This window comes from Ranitomeya variabilis, chromosome 6 (genome assembly GCF_051348905.1).
Source record: "Ranitomeya variabilis isolate aRanVar5 chromosome 6, aRanVar5.hap1, whole genome shotgun sequence".
Taxonomy (NCBI): domain Eukaryota; kingdom Metazoa; phylum Chordata; class Amphibia; order Anura; family Dendrobatidae; genus Ranitomeya; species Ranitomeya variabilis.
In genome coordinates, this window is record NC_135237.1 from 166,122,069 (window position 1) to 166,135,170 (window position 13,102).

At 50.0% G+C, this 13,102-nt stretch overlaps 1 protein-coding gene across 1 annotated transcript in view; it reads right to left on the reverse strand.

Annotated features, from left to right (window-relative positions):
* Window positions 1-3,187, reverse strand: part of CDK13 (cyclin dependent kinase 13) — a 62,030-nt gene extending 58,843 nt beyond the window's left edge. The window contains exon 1 of the mRNA XM_077269209.1: window positions 2,071-3,187. Within this exon, the coding sequence (XP_077125324.1) occupies window positions 2,071-3,038 (968 nt within the window). The 5' untranslated portion in view covers window positions 3,039-3,187. The remainder of the gene's footprint in view (window positions 1-2,070) is intronic.
* Between the last annotated feature and the right edge of the window lie 9,915 nt (window positions 3,188-13,102).

The window sequence follows — 13,102 nt, forward strand, 5'->3', positions numbered from 1 at the left end:
CAATTCCGACAAGTAGACAAAGCCCAATTACGGCCCAGGCTGCGCGCTGAAGATGGTGGAGCGCCGCATTCGTTTATGCTCGTAAGTCTAGAAACTTAATTCAATAGCGGCTGTGCATGATCGCTGCTGCTCCAAACTGAGGGACACCAGTCCCCCATTATGGGACCGTGGGAGTCTCAGAAGACACTACATTCTGCATACATGTTGCTACGATTTAACTTACGATCTTCTTCCTTGGTGCACGGCCTGGTATGTGATAAGACGCTGTGTGACACTCAGTAGTCACCTGGCGGTGGTAAGCCACAGTCGCTTTCCTTTTAGTATGCCCACTGTGATAGCCAACCGGCATATCAGTGCTGGCTGTGTACATCAGGATGTCAATCAGGGCAAGCTGGGCATGCCAACCGTGCAGAAGACTACGGTGTAACTTCAGCTTCTCAGTCCTAGTAAAAGCAGAGCTTCAACAGGTGCCCACAAAACCATTAATGAGCCCATAACTTTATGGCCATGGTTTAATACCAGTGACATTGATGACAGATTCCTTTAAAGGGAACCTGTCACTATCCTGTTACCCAGGACATTAAGAGGTTAATAATACACACTGTATATAATGGTCGATTCAGAAAAACATAACTAGACCTCACACACACTCTTCTGCGGAGTGGCTCCACCCACATGACTCTTTGCTAGTGACTAGAATAGATCACACACGGTTCTTGCCTACGTTATGCCGCACTGGTCAGAATATACCAGGGCGCCGCTGTCAAAACATTACTGTCCTGAATAAGGCGCTTCTAGCAGTCTGGGAGCCTAAGGCTGTGCTCCAATGAAAACTTGTGGCTGTGTGAACTATGGCGATTTTAAAGAACTTCTGCTCCAAAAACTCAGTGTGAACACACCCTTAAATGGAACCGGACATCTGATCTATTCTGCCAAAGAATTAAGCTTTATTTTTCTCTGAATCGCTCCAGCACTTCAGAGAAAATATAGTTAAATGGTCTGGCCGGGGAGCACAGGGGGGAGACCAGACCGCTGCTGCCCCGGCTACCACTTCCCAGTGCCACGCTAGGCGATTGACTGGCCACTCCCTCGCACGTCCATCCATAGGGAGAGACCTGTCAATGCCCCCTAGGAGCGCTGGGAAAAGCAGAGTGTCCCCCTATGTACACACCAGGAGGAGACCTGTCCATCACCCAGAGCAGTGGTCCCTAACCAGTCTTACCTTGAGGCCATTGCTTGAGAAACATCCGGCCCCCTCCAATAGTGACCCCCAGAGCCCCCATAGCAGTATGACGACAGCCAACGCTTCCAGATCTGAGCCTTGTCGTAGGGCTACTCACAAGTGTCACAGAGCCGGCAGACACATCATGGTCCCCCAGGCCATAGTTAGGGACCCCTGATCTAGAGGACCCATGAGGAACACTGTGTGTGAAACATCACGGCGTTCCAGAGAAAACTCAACCTGGCTGCAACGTGCTGCGATCCGTGCTCCCCGGCACTGGCCAGCGCCAATCACCAGACAGATCCCCTTTAAGGGAAGGTTCACAATCACAGAGATGATATTTTCTTGACCGTATCTTGGCCGCCATTCCTCCAGACCTGAACAAGCAGCATCACACATGCCCACGGTCATACTACGGCCAATACTGGCCCACCGGATCACAGAGCGTGTGCCGCCATCATGGCCCCAGCAGGCAGAATACAGGAGTAATGAGGGCGCTGCCGGGGCCATGGTGGTCGGACCCCATGATCACACAGTGGCGGCTTATTCCAGTCACCCTTCTCTTTCCGGGAAAGCTGGGTGATGGGCGTCCAGGGTCTGTTCATATGGCTCCCCACATACCTGGCACTACGGTCTCGTGGACCATTGTGTAGAGCCGGGCACCAATTCTAGGCGCTAATCAGCGGGGTCACTGGCGAGAGCGGCAGGGCGGGGGGCACCGGCCTTGGGGTGTCGTCCCCCCCAGTAAAACCACCGTCACCTGCCCCCGACAGCCTGGCACGAGCACCCAGCTTTCCCAGGATCGGACAGGGCTAGCACTATGACACCAGTCTGTGCCCGGCACTCACCTGCTGGCCGGGCTGTACGGGCTCCGGGACCGGCGCCGGCCGGGCGGGGACGACGTGTCCGTCCGGTCATAGTTGGGGGAGCGGCGGCCTGCTCGGTGCCCGCTGTAGCCGGGGCTGGGGGAGCGGGCCGGGCTGACGGATTTCTTGCGGTGGTTCCCGGGAGGAGACGCCCTGTACGCCCGCTGCCCTCGGTAGGCCTTGGGCGGCTGCTTGCCGTGCGCCTCCGCCGCCGCCGCCTCCTCCCGCTTGGGCCTGTACGAGGCCGCGGGCCGCAGCTCCGCTCTCTTCGCCGTGTCCTCCTGAGGCCTCCAGGTCGGGGCGAGCAGCAGCGGCTCGGGCAGTAACAAGCTTCCGACTCCCAGCCTCCCTCTCCGGGGGTCGGGGCGGCCTACTCCGCTGCGGCCGTCTTCCAGGCGCCGGGGCCCCGGCTCCTGCCTCTGGGAGCCCCTCTTCCTCCTGCCGCCGTCCACGGCCTGGCGCAGGAGAGAAATCGGGCCCTGATGCAGTCCAGGAGGAGAAGAGCATCTATCTGAGGCCGGGGAAGGGATGAGGCCTAGTCCGAGCCCCGGAACCAAGTGACCCCCCGGGCCGTGCTCGGCCTCGGACAGGGCGCCCTCCGACAGAGAGCTGACGTCGTCGTACTCCACGGTGCTGGCGGCCAGAGTCCCGATCCTCCGCAGCATGTCCCTCCGACGCCGCTTCTTCCTGTCCCGGTGCCGCTTCCCCTGCGCCCGAGGCACGGCCGGGACCTCTCCTTCCTCCACTAGGCCCATACTGGTGGCCAGAGCCTCCTGCTCCCGCAGCCGGCGCCTCCTGCGCTTGTGCTTGTCCCTCCGGCGCCTTCTCCCAGCGGAGTCCCGGGGCCTCTGGCGGTTCCCGGACACTGACGAGGCCGCTGAGGAGGAGGTAGAGAGCGCCAGGCCGGGAGGCTGAGTCCCCGGCATCGGGGGGCACAGAGGAGAGAACATCCCGGCGACGCCTCCCCCTGCGCCCCCTGCTCCGGCTCTCCCGGCCGCAGATGAAACTTCCCGGCTACCTGTTGTGGCCTGTGCGCCCAGCAAGTTACTGTGATCCCGGCGGGGCCGCTGCTCTCCGCGCACTCCCGACAGCGAGGCAGGAAGTCACCGGGTGCCGAATACTCCACAGTCAGTCCACAAACAGCTCATGATCCGCAGCAGCCGCCCTGGCCGGCCTATGTGAGGAGAAGCAGGAGGCAAAGTCTCCTCATGGTGAGCACTGGTGATTGGCGGCTGCCCAGGAAGAGAAGTCACCCAGGCCTGAAACAAGGAAGTAGAGCCGGCTCCATGGTCTGCATCCCATCCACACATACACCTCCCACCTCAGCACATGGCAGGGAGGGGACGGCCCACCACACACTGGAGCTGGCACCTGCCCGGCTCTGGTTTACCCCCCGACAGCCTCATCTGCGCCTCACATCGGCCTCCTCTCACATCTGCTCCTCACACCGGCCTCCTTTTCTCACATCTGCGCCTCACATCGGCCTCCTCTCACATCTGCTCCTCACATTAACCTCCTCTCACATCTGCTCCTCACACCGGCCTCCTTTTCTCACATCTCCTCACATTGGCCTCCTTCACATTTGCTCCTCATATCGGCCTCCCTATCTCAAATCTGCACCTCACATGGGCCTCTCTCAAATCTTCTCATATCTGCTTCTCACATCAGCCTCCTTCACACCGGCCTCCCTCACATTTGCTCCTCACATCTGCCTTCCTAATATCTGGTCCTCACATTGGCCTTCCTCTCTCAAATCTTCTCATATCTGCTCCACACATCGACCTCTCTCACATTTGCTCCTCACATCAGCCTCCTTCACATCTGCTCCTCACATCAGCTTTTTCTAAAATTTGCTCCTCATATCTGCTCCGCACATCGATGTCTCTCATATCTGCTCCTCACCTCAGCGTGTTTCATTTCTGTTCCTCACATCACTCCCTTTCATATTGGCCCACTTCATATTTGACCCTCACGTTGGCATTCTTCATATGTGCCTCTTTTATATCTTCTCCTGATGTCAACCTGACTGATATCTGTTCTTCACCTCAGCCTATTTCATATTTGTTCATCACAAGGGCCTCCTTCATATCTGCCTCTTTCATATCTGTTCCTCACATTGGCCTCCTTCATAGCTGTTCCTCACCTCAGACCCCTTCATATATGCTCCTGACTTCGCTCTTCTTAATATCTGCTTCTCACTTAATCTTTTTTCATATCTGTTCCTCACCTCAACTTCCTTCACATCTGACTTCCTTATATCTGCTCCTCACAACGGCCTCCATCACATGTGCTCTCCTTCATATCTGCTCCTCTCGACAGACCTTCTTCATATTGGTTTCCCATGTCAGCCTTCTTCATATTGGATTCCTTCATATCTGCTCCTCTCGTCGGCCTCCTTCACATCTGCTCCTTACATCGGCCTCCTTCACATCGGCCTCCTTCATATCTGCTCCTTTCGTCGGCCTCCTTCATATCTGCTCCTTTAAGTCGGCCTCCTTCATGTCTTCTCCATACGTCAGCCTCCTTCATATCTGCTCCTCACCTTAGCTTTTTTATATCTGCTCTTCATCTCAGCCTACTTCATATCTTGTCATGTAAACTTCCCTAACATTTGTTCCTCACGTCAGCCTCCTTCATATTCCTTCCTCATGTCAGCCTCCATATTTGCTCCTAAAGTCTGCCTCCTTCATATCTGTTCTTCACCTCAATTTCCTTAATATCTCTTCCTCCCGTCAGCCTCCATTTCTGCTCCACACCTCAGCCCACTTCAGATCTGCTCCTCACCGCAACCTCCTTAATATCTGTTCCTCACTTCAGCCTTCTCCTTTACCTGCCTGCATCCACAGTTTCTCTTTTGATTAGATGGCCTGGTGCAACATCTTCGTTACGACATGAGGCACATATGACTTTGCACCAAGGCGGATAATCAAAATCAGAAACTTCTATGCTCACAGGTAAGAGGCTGTACACACGGCTTCCATCTGGGATCATAGACCCCTTTCACAGCAGTGGATGGGGTCGAGCAAATCGATTCCCACCAACTCTAGCCCAAACATATTCCACAGCTCTGCACACCAAATGCAATCACCAGCCTGGTTTCACACTTGGGTAGGGCAGAGCTGCGGAGGGCTGCTTACTTCCTCTGTTAAGCCCCGCCCACTGCCGCACCTCTTCCATTCATCTCCGTCTATGCCGGCATGTGTCCTGCATACCTATCTTTAACGTTGGGTATGTAGGCCATGCGGATGTATGCAGATGCCTCCGCTTGCGTCGTTTTGACGCTGCACCAAATGCAACATGTTGCGTCCAGGGTAGCGTCAAAACGACGCAAGCAGAGGCATCCGCATACATTCGCATGGCCTGCGTACCCAATGTTAAAGATAGGTACGCAGGCTGCATGCCCTACCGAATGGAAGTGGGCAGGGCTTAACAGAGGAAGTACACAGCCCTCCGCAGCTCTGCCCTACCCAAGTGTGAAACCAGGCTAAGTCACTTTCTCTAAAGGGTCAAACAATGTAGATCTGTTGTCTAGTTTCAAAAAAATATGTATTATGGGGATCTGGTTTTATAGAAGGAGGTTGTCATGGGGATACTGAAACAGAGAGGGGCCAGAAGATTGCGGTGTCTACTTACACAAACCCTTGCATGTATTAGATTCTCTCCACCTTCCTATTAGCAGTGCAGGTTTTCCTTGCTCTGTTACAGCAAGGGTTTAATCAGTTCTATCTCCTGGAGCTCTCAGTAATGAATTGCTTCAGCTGTTCTGTGTTGTCCTCTCCTCTTTGGTATGTATACTCACTTCTTGCACTAGGGAATTGCTGGTGATAGTTACAACTTCCTGGTTTGTTGGTGAAAAAGAGTTCTTAATTAGTAGCAGTCGATTGGTGTAGTTTTTCAGGAGATATCTGCATGGATTTGATATTTTGTGTTTGTCCTAATTCTCTCCCATTTCGTTTACCCCTCCTACACCTTGATTTCCACTCTGCTGTTTGGCAAGTGTATTTGTATGATTGTAGTTTTCTTTCATCCCTGTCTTTTAGGTTTTTGTTATCTTATACACTTCTGTTCCATATCCCCCTGAGTGGGGAGGGGAAACAGATCAGCATGGATATAGAAGCATAGCAAGGTACGATACCCAGCATAGAATCATAGAATGTTAGAGTTGGAAGGGCCTCAAAGGTCATCATGTCCAACCCCCTACTCAATGCAGGATTTACTAAACCATCCCAGACAGATGTCTGTCCAGCCTCTGTTTGAAGACTTCCATTGAAAGAGAACTTGCCACCGCTCGTGGCAACCTCTTCCACTAAATGATCACCCTCACTGTCAAAAAGTTTTTTCTAATATCTAATCTGTATCTTCTCCCTTCCAGTTTCATTCCATTGGTTCTCGGGTTTCCATGTGCAAATGAGAATAATGATGATCCTTCTACTCTGTAACATCCCTTCAGATATTTGTAGACAGCTAATAAGTCTCCTCTTAGCCTTCTTTTTTGCAAGCTTAAACATTCCCAGATTAACAGTTTCTCTTAGGACATACTTTGCAGTTCACTTACCATCCTGGTAACTCTTCTCTGAACTTGTTTCATTTTTTCAATGTCTTTTTTTAAAATGTGGTACCCAGAACTGGACACAATATTCCAGATGAGGCCTGACCAAGAAGGAAGAGAGGGTGATAATTACTTCACGTGATCTAAACTTTATGCTTCTCATACATCCTAGGGCTGGCTTCACATGTCCTGATATTTCTGGTAATGGAAAAACCGGTACTGGGGTTATGTGTCCGTGTGTTTAATACTTGCGGCACATGTGTCGCTACTGTGTGCCGCCCGTGTACGGCATCAGTACCAGATAGACGGCCGCCAGGAAAGAAGTGCTACAGTAAGCGCTGTTCCCCGGTGGCGGATGCTGAAGACAGCTCTCATCATTCTCCCCTGCTCTGCCGGCGATCAGCACGAGCAGAGGAGAAGGATGAGAGTTATATTAAAGTCAGAACAATGACAGCAGGTGGGGGCTTTTGGAACTATTACTCCCATCATCCGACACTTGCTGCCGCTAATAACAATGCAGCAGGAGCGGATGATCGGGGTATTCCTCAGCCGCCACCTGCGATTCAACAAACTAAATGAATGAAAAACCTGGTGTGGTTTTCCCCCCTATTTTCTTTAACCTACCAGGCCAAATTCACAGCTGGTTGCTGCAACCCTCAGCAAGGTTGGTTATCAAGAATAGAGGGGTCCCCACTCTGTTTTTTTAATTATTTAAATAAATAATTTAAAAAAACAGCATGCGTCCCCCCCCCATTTTTGACAGCCAGCCTTGCTAAAGCTGTGAGCTGAGGGCTGGTATTCTCAGGCTGGTAAGGGGGCAATGATATAGGCCCCCTCAGCCTAAAACAGCAGCCCACCGCTGTCCAGAAAAGGCGCATCTATTAGATGCACCAGTTCTGGCGCTTTGCCCGGATCTTCCCAATTGCCATGTAGCGGTGGCAAATGGGGTTCATATTTGTGGAGTTGATGTCACCTTTGTATTGTTAGGTGACATCAAGCCCATGGCTTAATAATGGAGAGGTGTCTATAAGACAACTCTCCATTACTAATCCTCTAGTTATATGGTAAATAAAGACACAGAATAAAGTCTTTTAATTGAAAAAAATGACACAGACTCTTTTAATATTCTCAATGAAACTATACTTATGACCTCGTCTAATTCCACCGAAGTCCTCGATCTCCTGTAATAAAAGTAAAATAAAAAACAATAATATGCCATACCTGTCCGTTGTTCTGTCCCACGCCGTAATCCATGTCTGTGGGCTAAATAGTTTTCAACCTGGACGATACCAAGATGCGACTGTCCAGGCTGAGAACTACTGGTGAATGAACTGATAAAGTGCAGCATCATTCATCAGCGGTGACATCATCACTGGCATTTTGCCATAGTCCTGCAGACACCGCAGTTCAGCCCGGTCTCGATGATATCACCGCTAGTGAATGATGACATGGATTACGGTGTGGGACAGGTATGGCATCTTATTGACACCTCTCCAGTACTAAGCCGTGGGCTTGATGTCACCTGCCAATACAAAGGTGACATCAACCCCACAAATATGAACCCCATTTGCCACCGCTGCAGGGCAAGTGGGAAAAGCTGGGCACAGCGCCAGAATTAGCACATCTAATAGATGCAATAGATGCGCCCTTTCTGGGCAGCTGCGGGCTGCTGTTTATAGGCTGGGGGGGCCTATATCAATGGCCCCTTACCAGTCTGAGAATACCAGCCCCAGCTGTGAGCTTTAGCAAGGCTGGTTGTAAAAAATGGGGGGACCCCACGCCGTTTTTTAAAATTATTTAGTTAAATAATTTTAAAAAACAGCGTGGGGATCCCTCTATTCTTGATAACCAACCTAGCTGAATCTGACAACTGAGTGTTGCAGCCCCCAGCTGTGAGTTTTGCCTGGTTGGTTAAAGAAAATAGGGGGGAACCCACACTGGGTTTTTAATTCATTTATTTCGTTATATCGCTGTCGGCTGCTGAGGAATACCCCAAACATCCGCTCCTGCTGTCACTGTTATTAGCGGCAGCAAGAGTCGGATGATAGGAGTAATAGTCCCAAGAGCCCCCACTTGCTAGCATCATTCTGACTTTAACACTTTTCTGACCTCGGACGGGATAGTACATCCGAGGTCAGAACCCCCGCTTTGATGCGGGCTCCAGCGCTGAGCCCGCATCAAAGCCGGGACATGTCAGCTGTTTTGAACAGCTGATATGTGCCTGCAATAGAGCCAGGTGAAATCGCGATTCACCCACCGCTATTAACTAGTTAAATGCCGCTGTCAAACGCTGACAGCGGCATATAACTGGCGTTTCCGGCCATCAGGTCGGTTACTGATGCCGGTTTGCTGTGAGCGCCACCCTGTGGTCGGCGCTCATAGCAAGCCTGCAATTCAGCTACATATGTAGCTGAGCCGATCGAGTTGTGCCAGCTTCTAGCCTCCCATGGAGGCTATTGAAGCATGGCAAAAGTAAAAAAAAAAAAAAAAAAGTAAAAAAAATATGAAAAAAATATAAAAGTTTAAATCACCCCCCTTTTGCCCCATTCAAAATAAAATAAAAAAAAAAAAAAAAAAAAACCTACACATATTTGGTATCGCCACATTCAGAATCGCTCGATCTGTCAATTAAAAAAAAGCATTAACCTGATCGCTAAACAGCGTAGTGAGAAAAAAAATATGGAACGCCAGAATTACATTTTTTTTTGGTCACCGCGACAGTGCATTAAAATGCAATAATGGGCGATCAAAAGAACGTATCAGCACAAATGTGGTATCAATAAAAACATCAGCTTGGAGCGCAAAAAATAAGCCTTCAACCGACCCCAGATCACGAAAAATGGAGACGCTACGGGTATCGGAAAATGGCGCAAATTTTTTTTTTTTCAGCAAAGTTTGGAATTTTTTTTCACCACTTAGATAAAAGAGAACCTAGACATGTTTGGTGTCTATGAACTCATAATGACCTGGAGAATTAAAATGGCAGGTCAGTTTTAGCATTTAGTGAAACTACTAAAAAAGCCAAACAAAAAACAAGTGTGGGATTGCACTGTTTTTTCAATTTCACCGCACTTGGAATTTTTTTCCCGTTTTCTAGTATATGACATGGTAAAACCAATGATGTCATTCAAAAGTACAACTTGTTTCGCAAAAAATAAGCCCTCACATGGCCATATTGATGGAAAAATAAAAAAAAGTTATGGCTCTGGGAAGGAGGGGAGCGAAAAACGAACACGAAAAAACGGAAAATCCCTAGGTCATGAAGGGGTTAATATAACTCATCATTCTCTGCTCGCTCCAATCTCTGGCAGAGCAGGGGAGAATGATGAGAGCTGTCTTCAGCACCTGCCACCGGGGAACAGCGCTTATTGTAGCGCTTCTTTCCCGTTGCTGATGCGTTTCACACGGATGACATCAATTTGTGCTCTCTGTGTACACGTGTGCGGGATATTTTGCTGCCCGTGCTGACTGTAAAAACCGGACATGTCTGTGTGGGGCACACGGACACATGGTCCGTGGAAACACACTGATGTGCACAGACCCATTCATTTGAATGGGTTTACGTGTGTCAGTGTCTCCGATATGTGTGAAAACTGTCACCACACATACCGAAGACACGGATGTGTGAAAGAGGCAGGCAGATTATTCAATACAAAACAACTTAATTGCTCCACGTGAGTGGAACCCACTTTCAGAGAAAAAACATCAGTTTTGAAACAAATTACATCCCGGGTAAGAGAGAACGAATCAACAGCCACAATTTTAACAGGGTTTTTCAACCTAACTGTCCCTATCTTATTACGAGTCACAACTTGGGCATCAATCAAATTAACGGAAAAACCGCAGTCAACCATAGCGGTGGTCACCACAGGACCGCCAGCAAGCTCCAATTTCACCTGGAGCACAAGTTTTGTAAGCGAGAAAAAATGTACCTGGGAGTCTGGACAACCTCCTCGATTGTTGCCCAGACTCAGTCGTTTCTCAGATGGTTTCACAGAAGGGCAGGATGGACAGTTCCCTTTCCAATGTCCAGAGGCTCCACAGTAAAAACCCAGTTGATTGTCTCTGCTGTGTCTTCTCTCACTCTCAGAGACCGAGACTGACCCAATCTCCATGGGCTCAGATACAGGTGCAGCGTCACATAATTTAGAGAACAAGGAAGTCTCCTGTTGCATCACTCCTCTAGCACGGAGTCTCCGGTCCATTCGAACTGCCTGTGTTATGGCGTCCTCCAGGGTATGAGGAGGAAGAAAAAGTGCCAGAGTGTCCTTCAGACGGTCAGACAGACCCATGTGGAACAACCCCCTCAGGGCTGCATCGTTCTAAGAAACTTCAGCTGCCCAGCGCCTAAACTCTGAGCAGAACCATTCAGCGGAGTGCTTCCCCTGTGTCACACTCATCACCATATTGTCTGCAAGACGCACTCTATCAGGCTCATCATAAATGTGCCCCAGAGACTCAAAAAAACAGGTTCACAGACATACGTTCAGGAGCAGAGGAAGAGAGAAAGAAGGCCCATGCCTGCGGGGACCCCCTTAATAAAGACATAACTACCCCCACCATCTGCCTTTCATTTCCAGAGGCCCGGGGACGTAACGCAAAAAACAACTTTCATCCCTCCTTAAAGACCCTGAACAATTTTTTATCCCCAGAAAAAGTGTCGGGTAATTTTTCTGGCGGTTCGGGGTCCGCTAAGGATACATCAGAGGGACCCCCCTCCCGGGGCCGAAATGGAGCAGACACCTGTAAAGCACCTGCCACATCTCTCTGCACCTGTTGGTGCGAGTGGACCAGGGCTTGCTGTTCCACAGACAGCTTCTGCAAAAGCTGAGAAAGCTCATTTACCTGTGCCGTGAGAGCCTGTACCGGGTCCATGGCATACAAACACCACCCCCGAACACCAGGGAGAAAACTATCAGGTCAGCTATAATGTCACGATACCCTGGTATTAATGCTGCAGGGGAAACTGCACCCAGCAGCAACAGAGCTGGACCAGACGCCAGGTAACTAACATGAACACCAACAGGACCTTTCACATGGGACAGCGTGATCAGGTAAAGCAAAAGGACCTACGATCATGTGACAGAGTGGGAGACTGTCAGGGGGCGGAGCCACACGCAGGGGAAACAGAGAGAAGGGACAATCATAAAAGAAGAGTGAAACAGAAGATCGAAACAGGAGATTACAAGATACCAACAGGGAGAGTCAGGGAATAGTCAGAAGCCAAGCCAGAAGCATACAGACTGCAGAAAAATCTATAGCTGACAAGGATACCAGGTTAGGAGCGAGTATAAATAGCCCTCCCATCTTGAAAGAGGTTAAGAACATTAACCCTGAGAGCACAGGTCATTATCCTTGTCCTAACTATGACAAGATGTAATTTTCGTTTTTCTTACCCACATGTAGAATCTTTCATTTCTCCTTGTTAAATACCATTCTGTTAGTCACTGACCATTGTTCAAGCTTACCTAGAGGCTTCTGAATCCTTTCTTTGTCTTCTCTAGTGTTAAGGTACCTTCACATTAAGCGACGCTGCAGCGATACAGACAACGATGCCGATCGCTGCAGCGTCGCTGTTTGGTCGCTGGAGAGCTGTCACACAGACAGCTCTCCAGCGACCAACGATGCCGAGGTCCCCGGGTAACCAGGGTAAACATCGGGTTGCTAAGCGCAGGGCCGCGCTTAGTAACCCGATGTTTACCCTGGTTACCAGCGTAAAATGTAAAAAAAACAAACACTACATACTCACCTTCGCATCCCCCGGCGTCCGCTTCCTGCACTGACTGAGCGCCGGCCCTAACAGCAGAGCAGTGACGTCACCGCTGTGCTGTACTTTCACTTTAAGGCCGGCGCTCAGTCAGTGTGGGAAGCGGACGCGAAGGTGAGTATGTGCTGTTTGTTTTTTTTACATTTTACGCTGGTAACCAGGGTACACATCGGGTTACTAAGCGCAGCCCTGCGCTTAGTAACCCAATGTTTACCCTGGTTACCGTTGTAAAACATCGCTGGCATCGTTGCTTTTGGTGTCAAACACGACGATACACGCCGGTCTGACGACCAAATAAAGTTCTGAACTTTCTTCAACGACCAGCGATATCACAGCAGGATCCTGATCGCTGCTGCCTGTCAAACTAAACGATATCGCTAGCCAGGACGCTGCAACGTCACGGATCGCTAGCGATATCGTTTAGTGTGAAGGTACCTTTAGCTATCCCTCCTAGCTTTGCATTGTCTGCAAATTTGATTAGTTTACCTTTAGTTCTCTTATCTAGATCATTTAAAAAAATGTTGAACAACACTGGAGCCAGGAGAGCCTTGTGGTACCTTACTTGAAACACTTTTCCAGTGGATGCTTTGAGTACGAACACTGAGCCAGTTGTGAATCCACTTAACCGTAGCCTTGTCAAACCCATTGTCAAGACATAGCTATCGGGTGACCCGGGACCAGGGGCTCCTTCCCTGTCC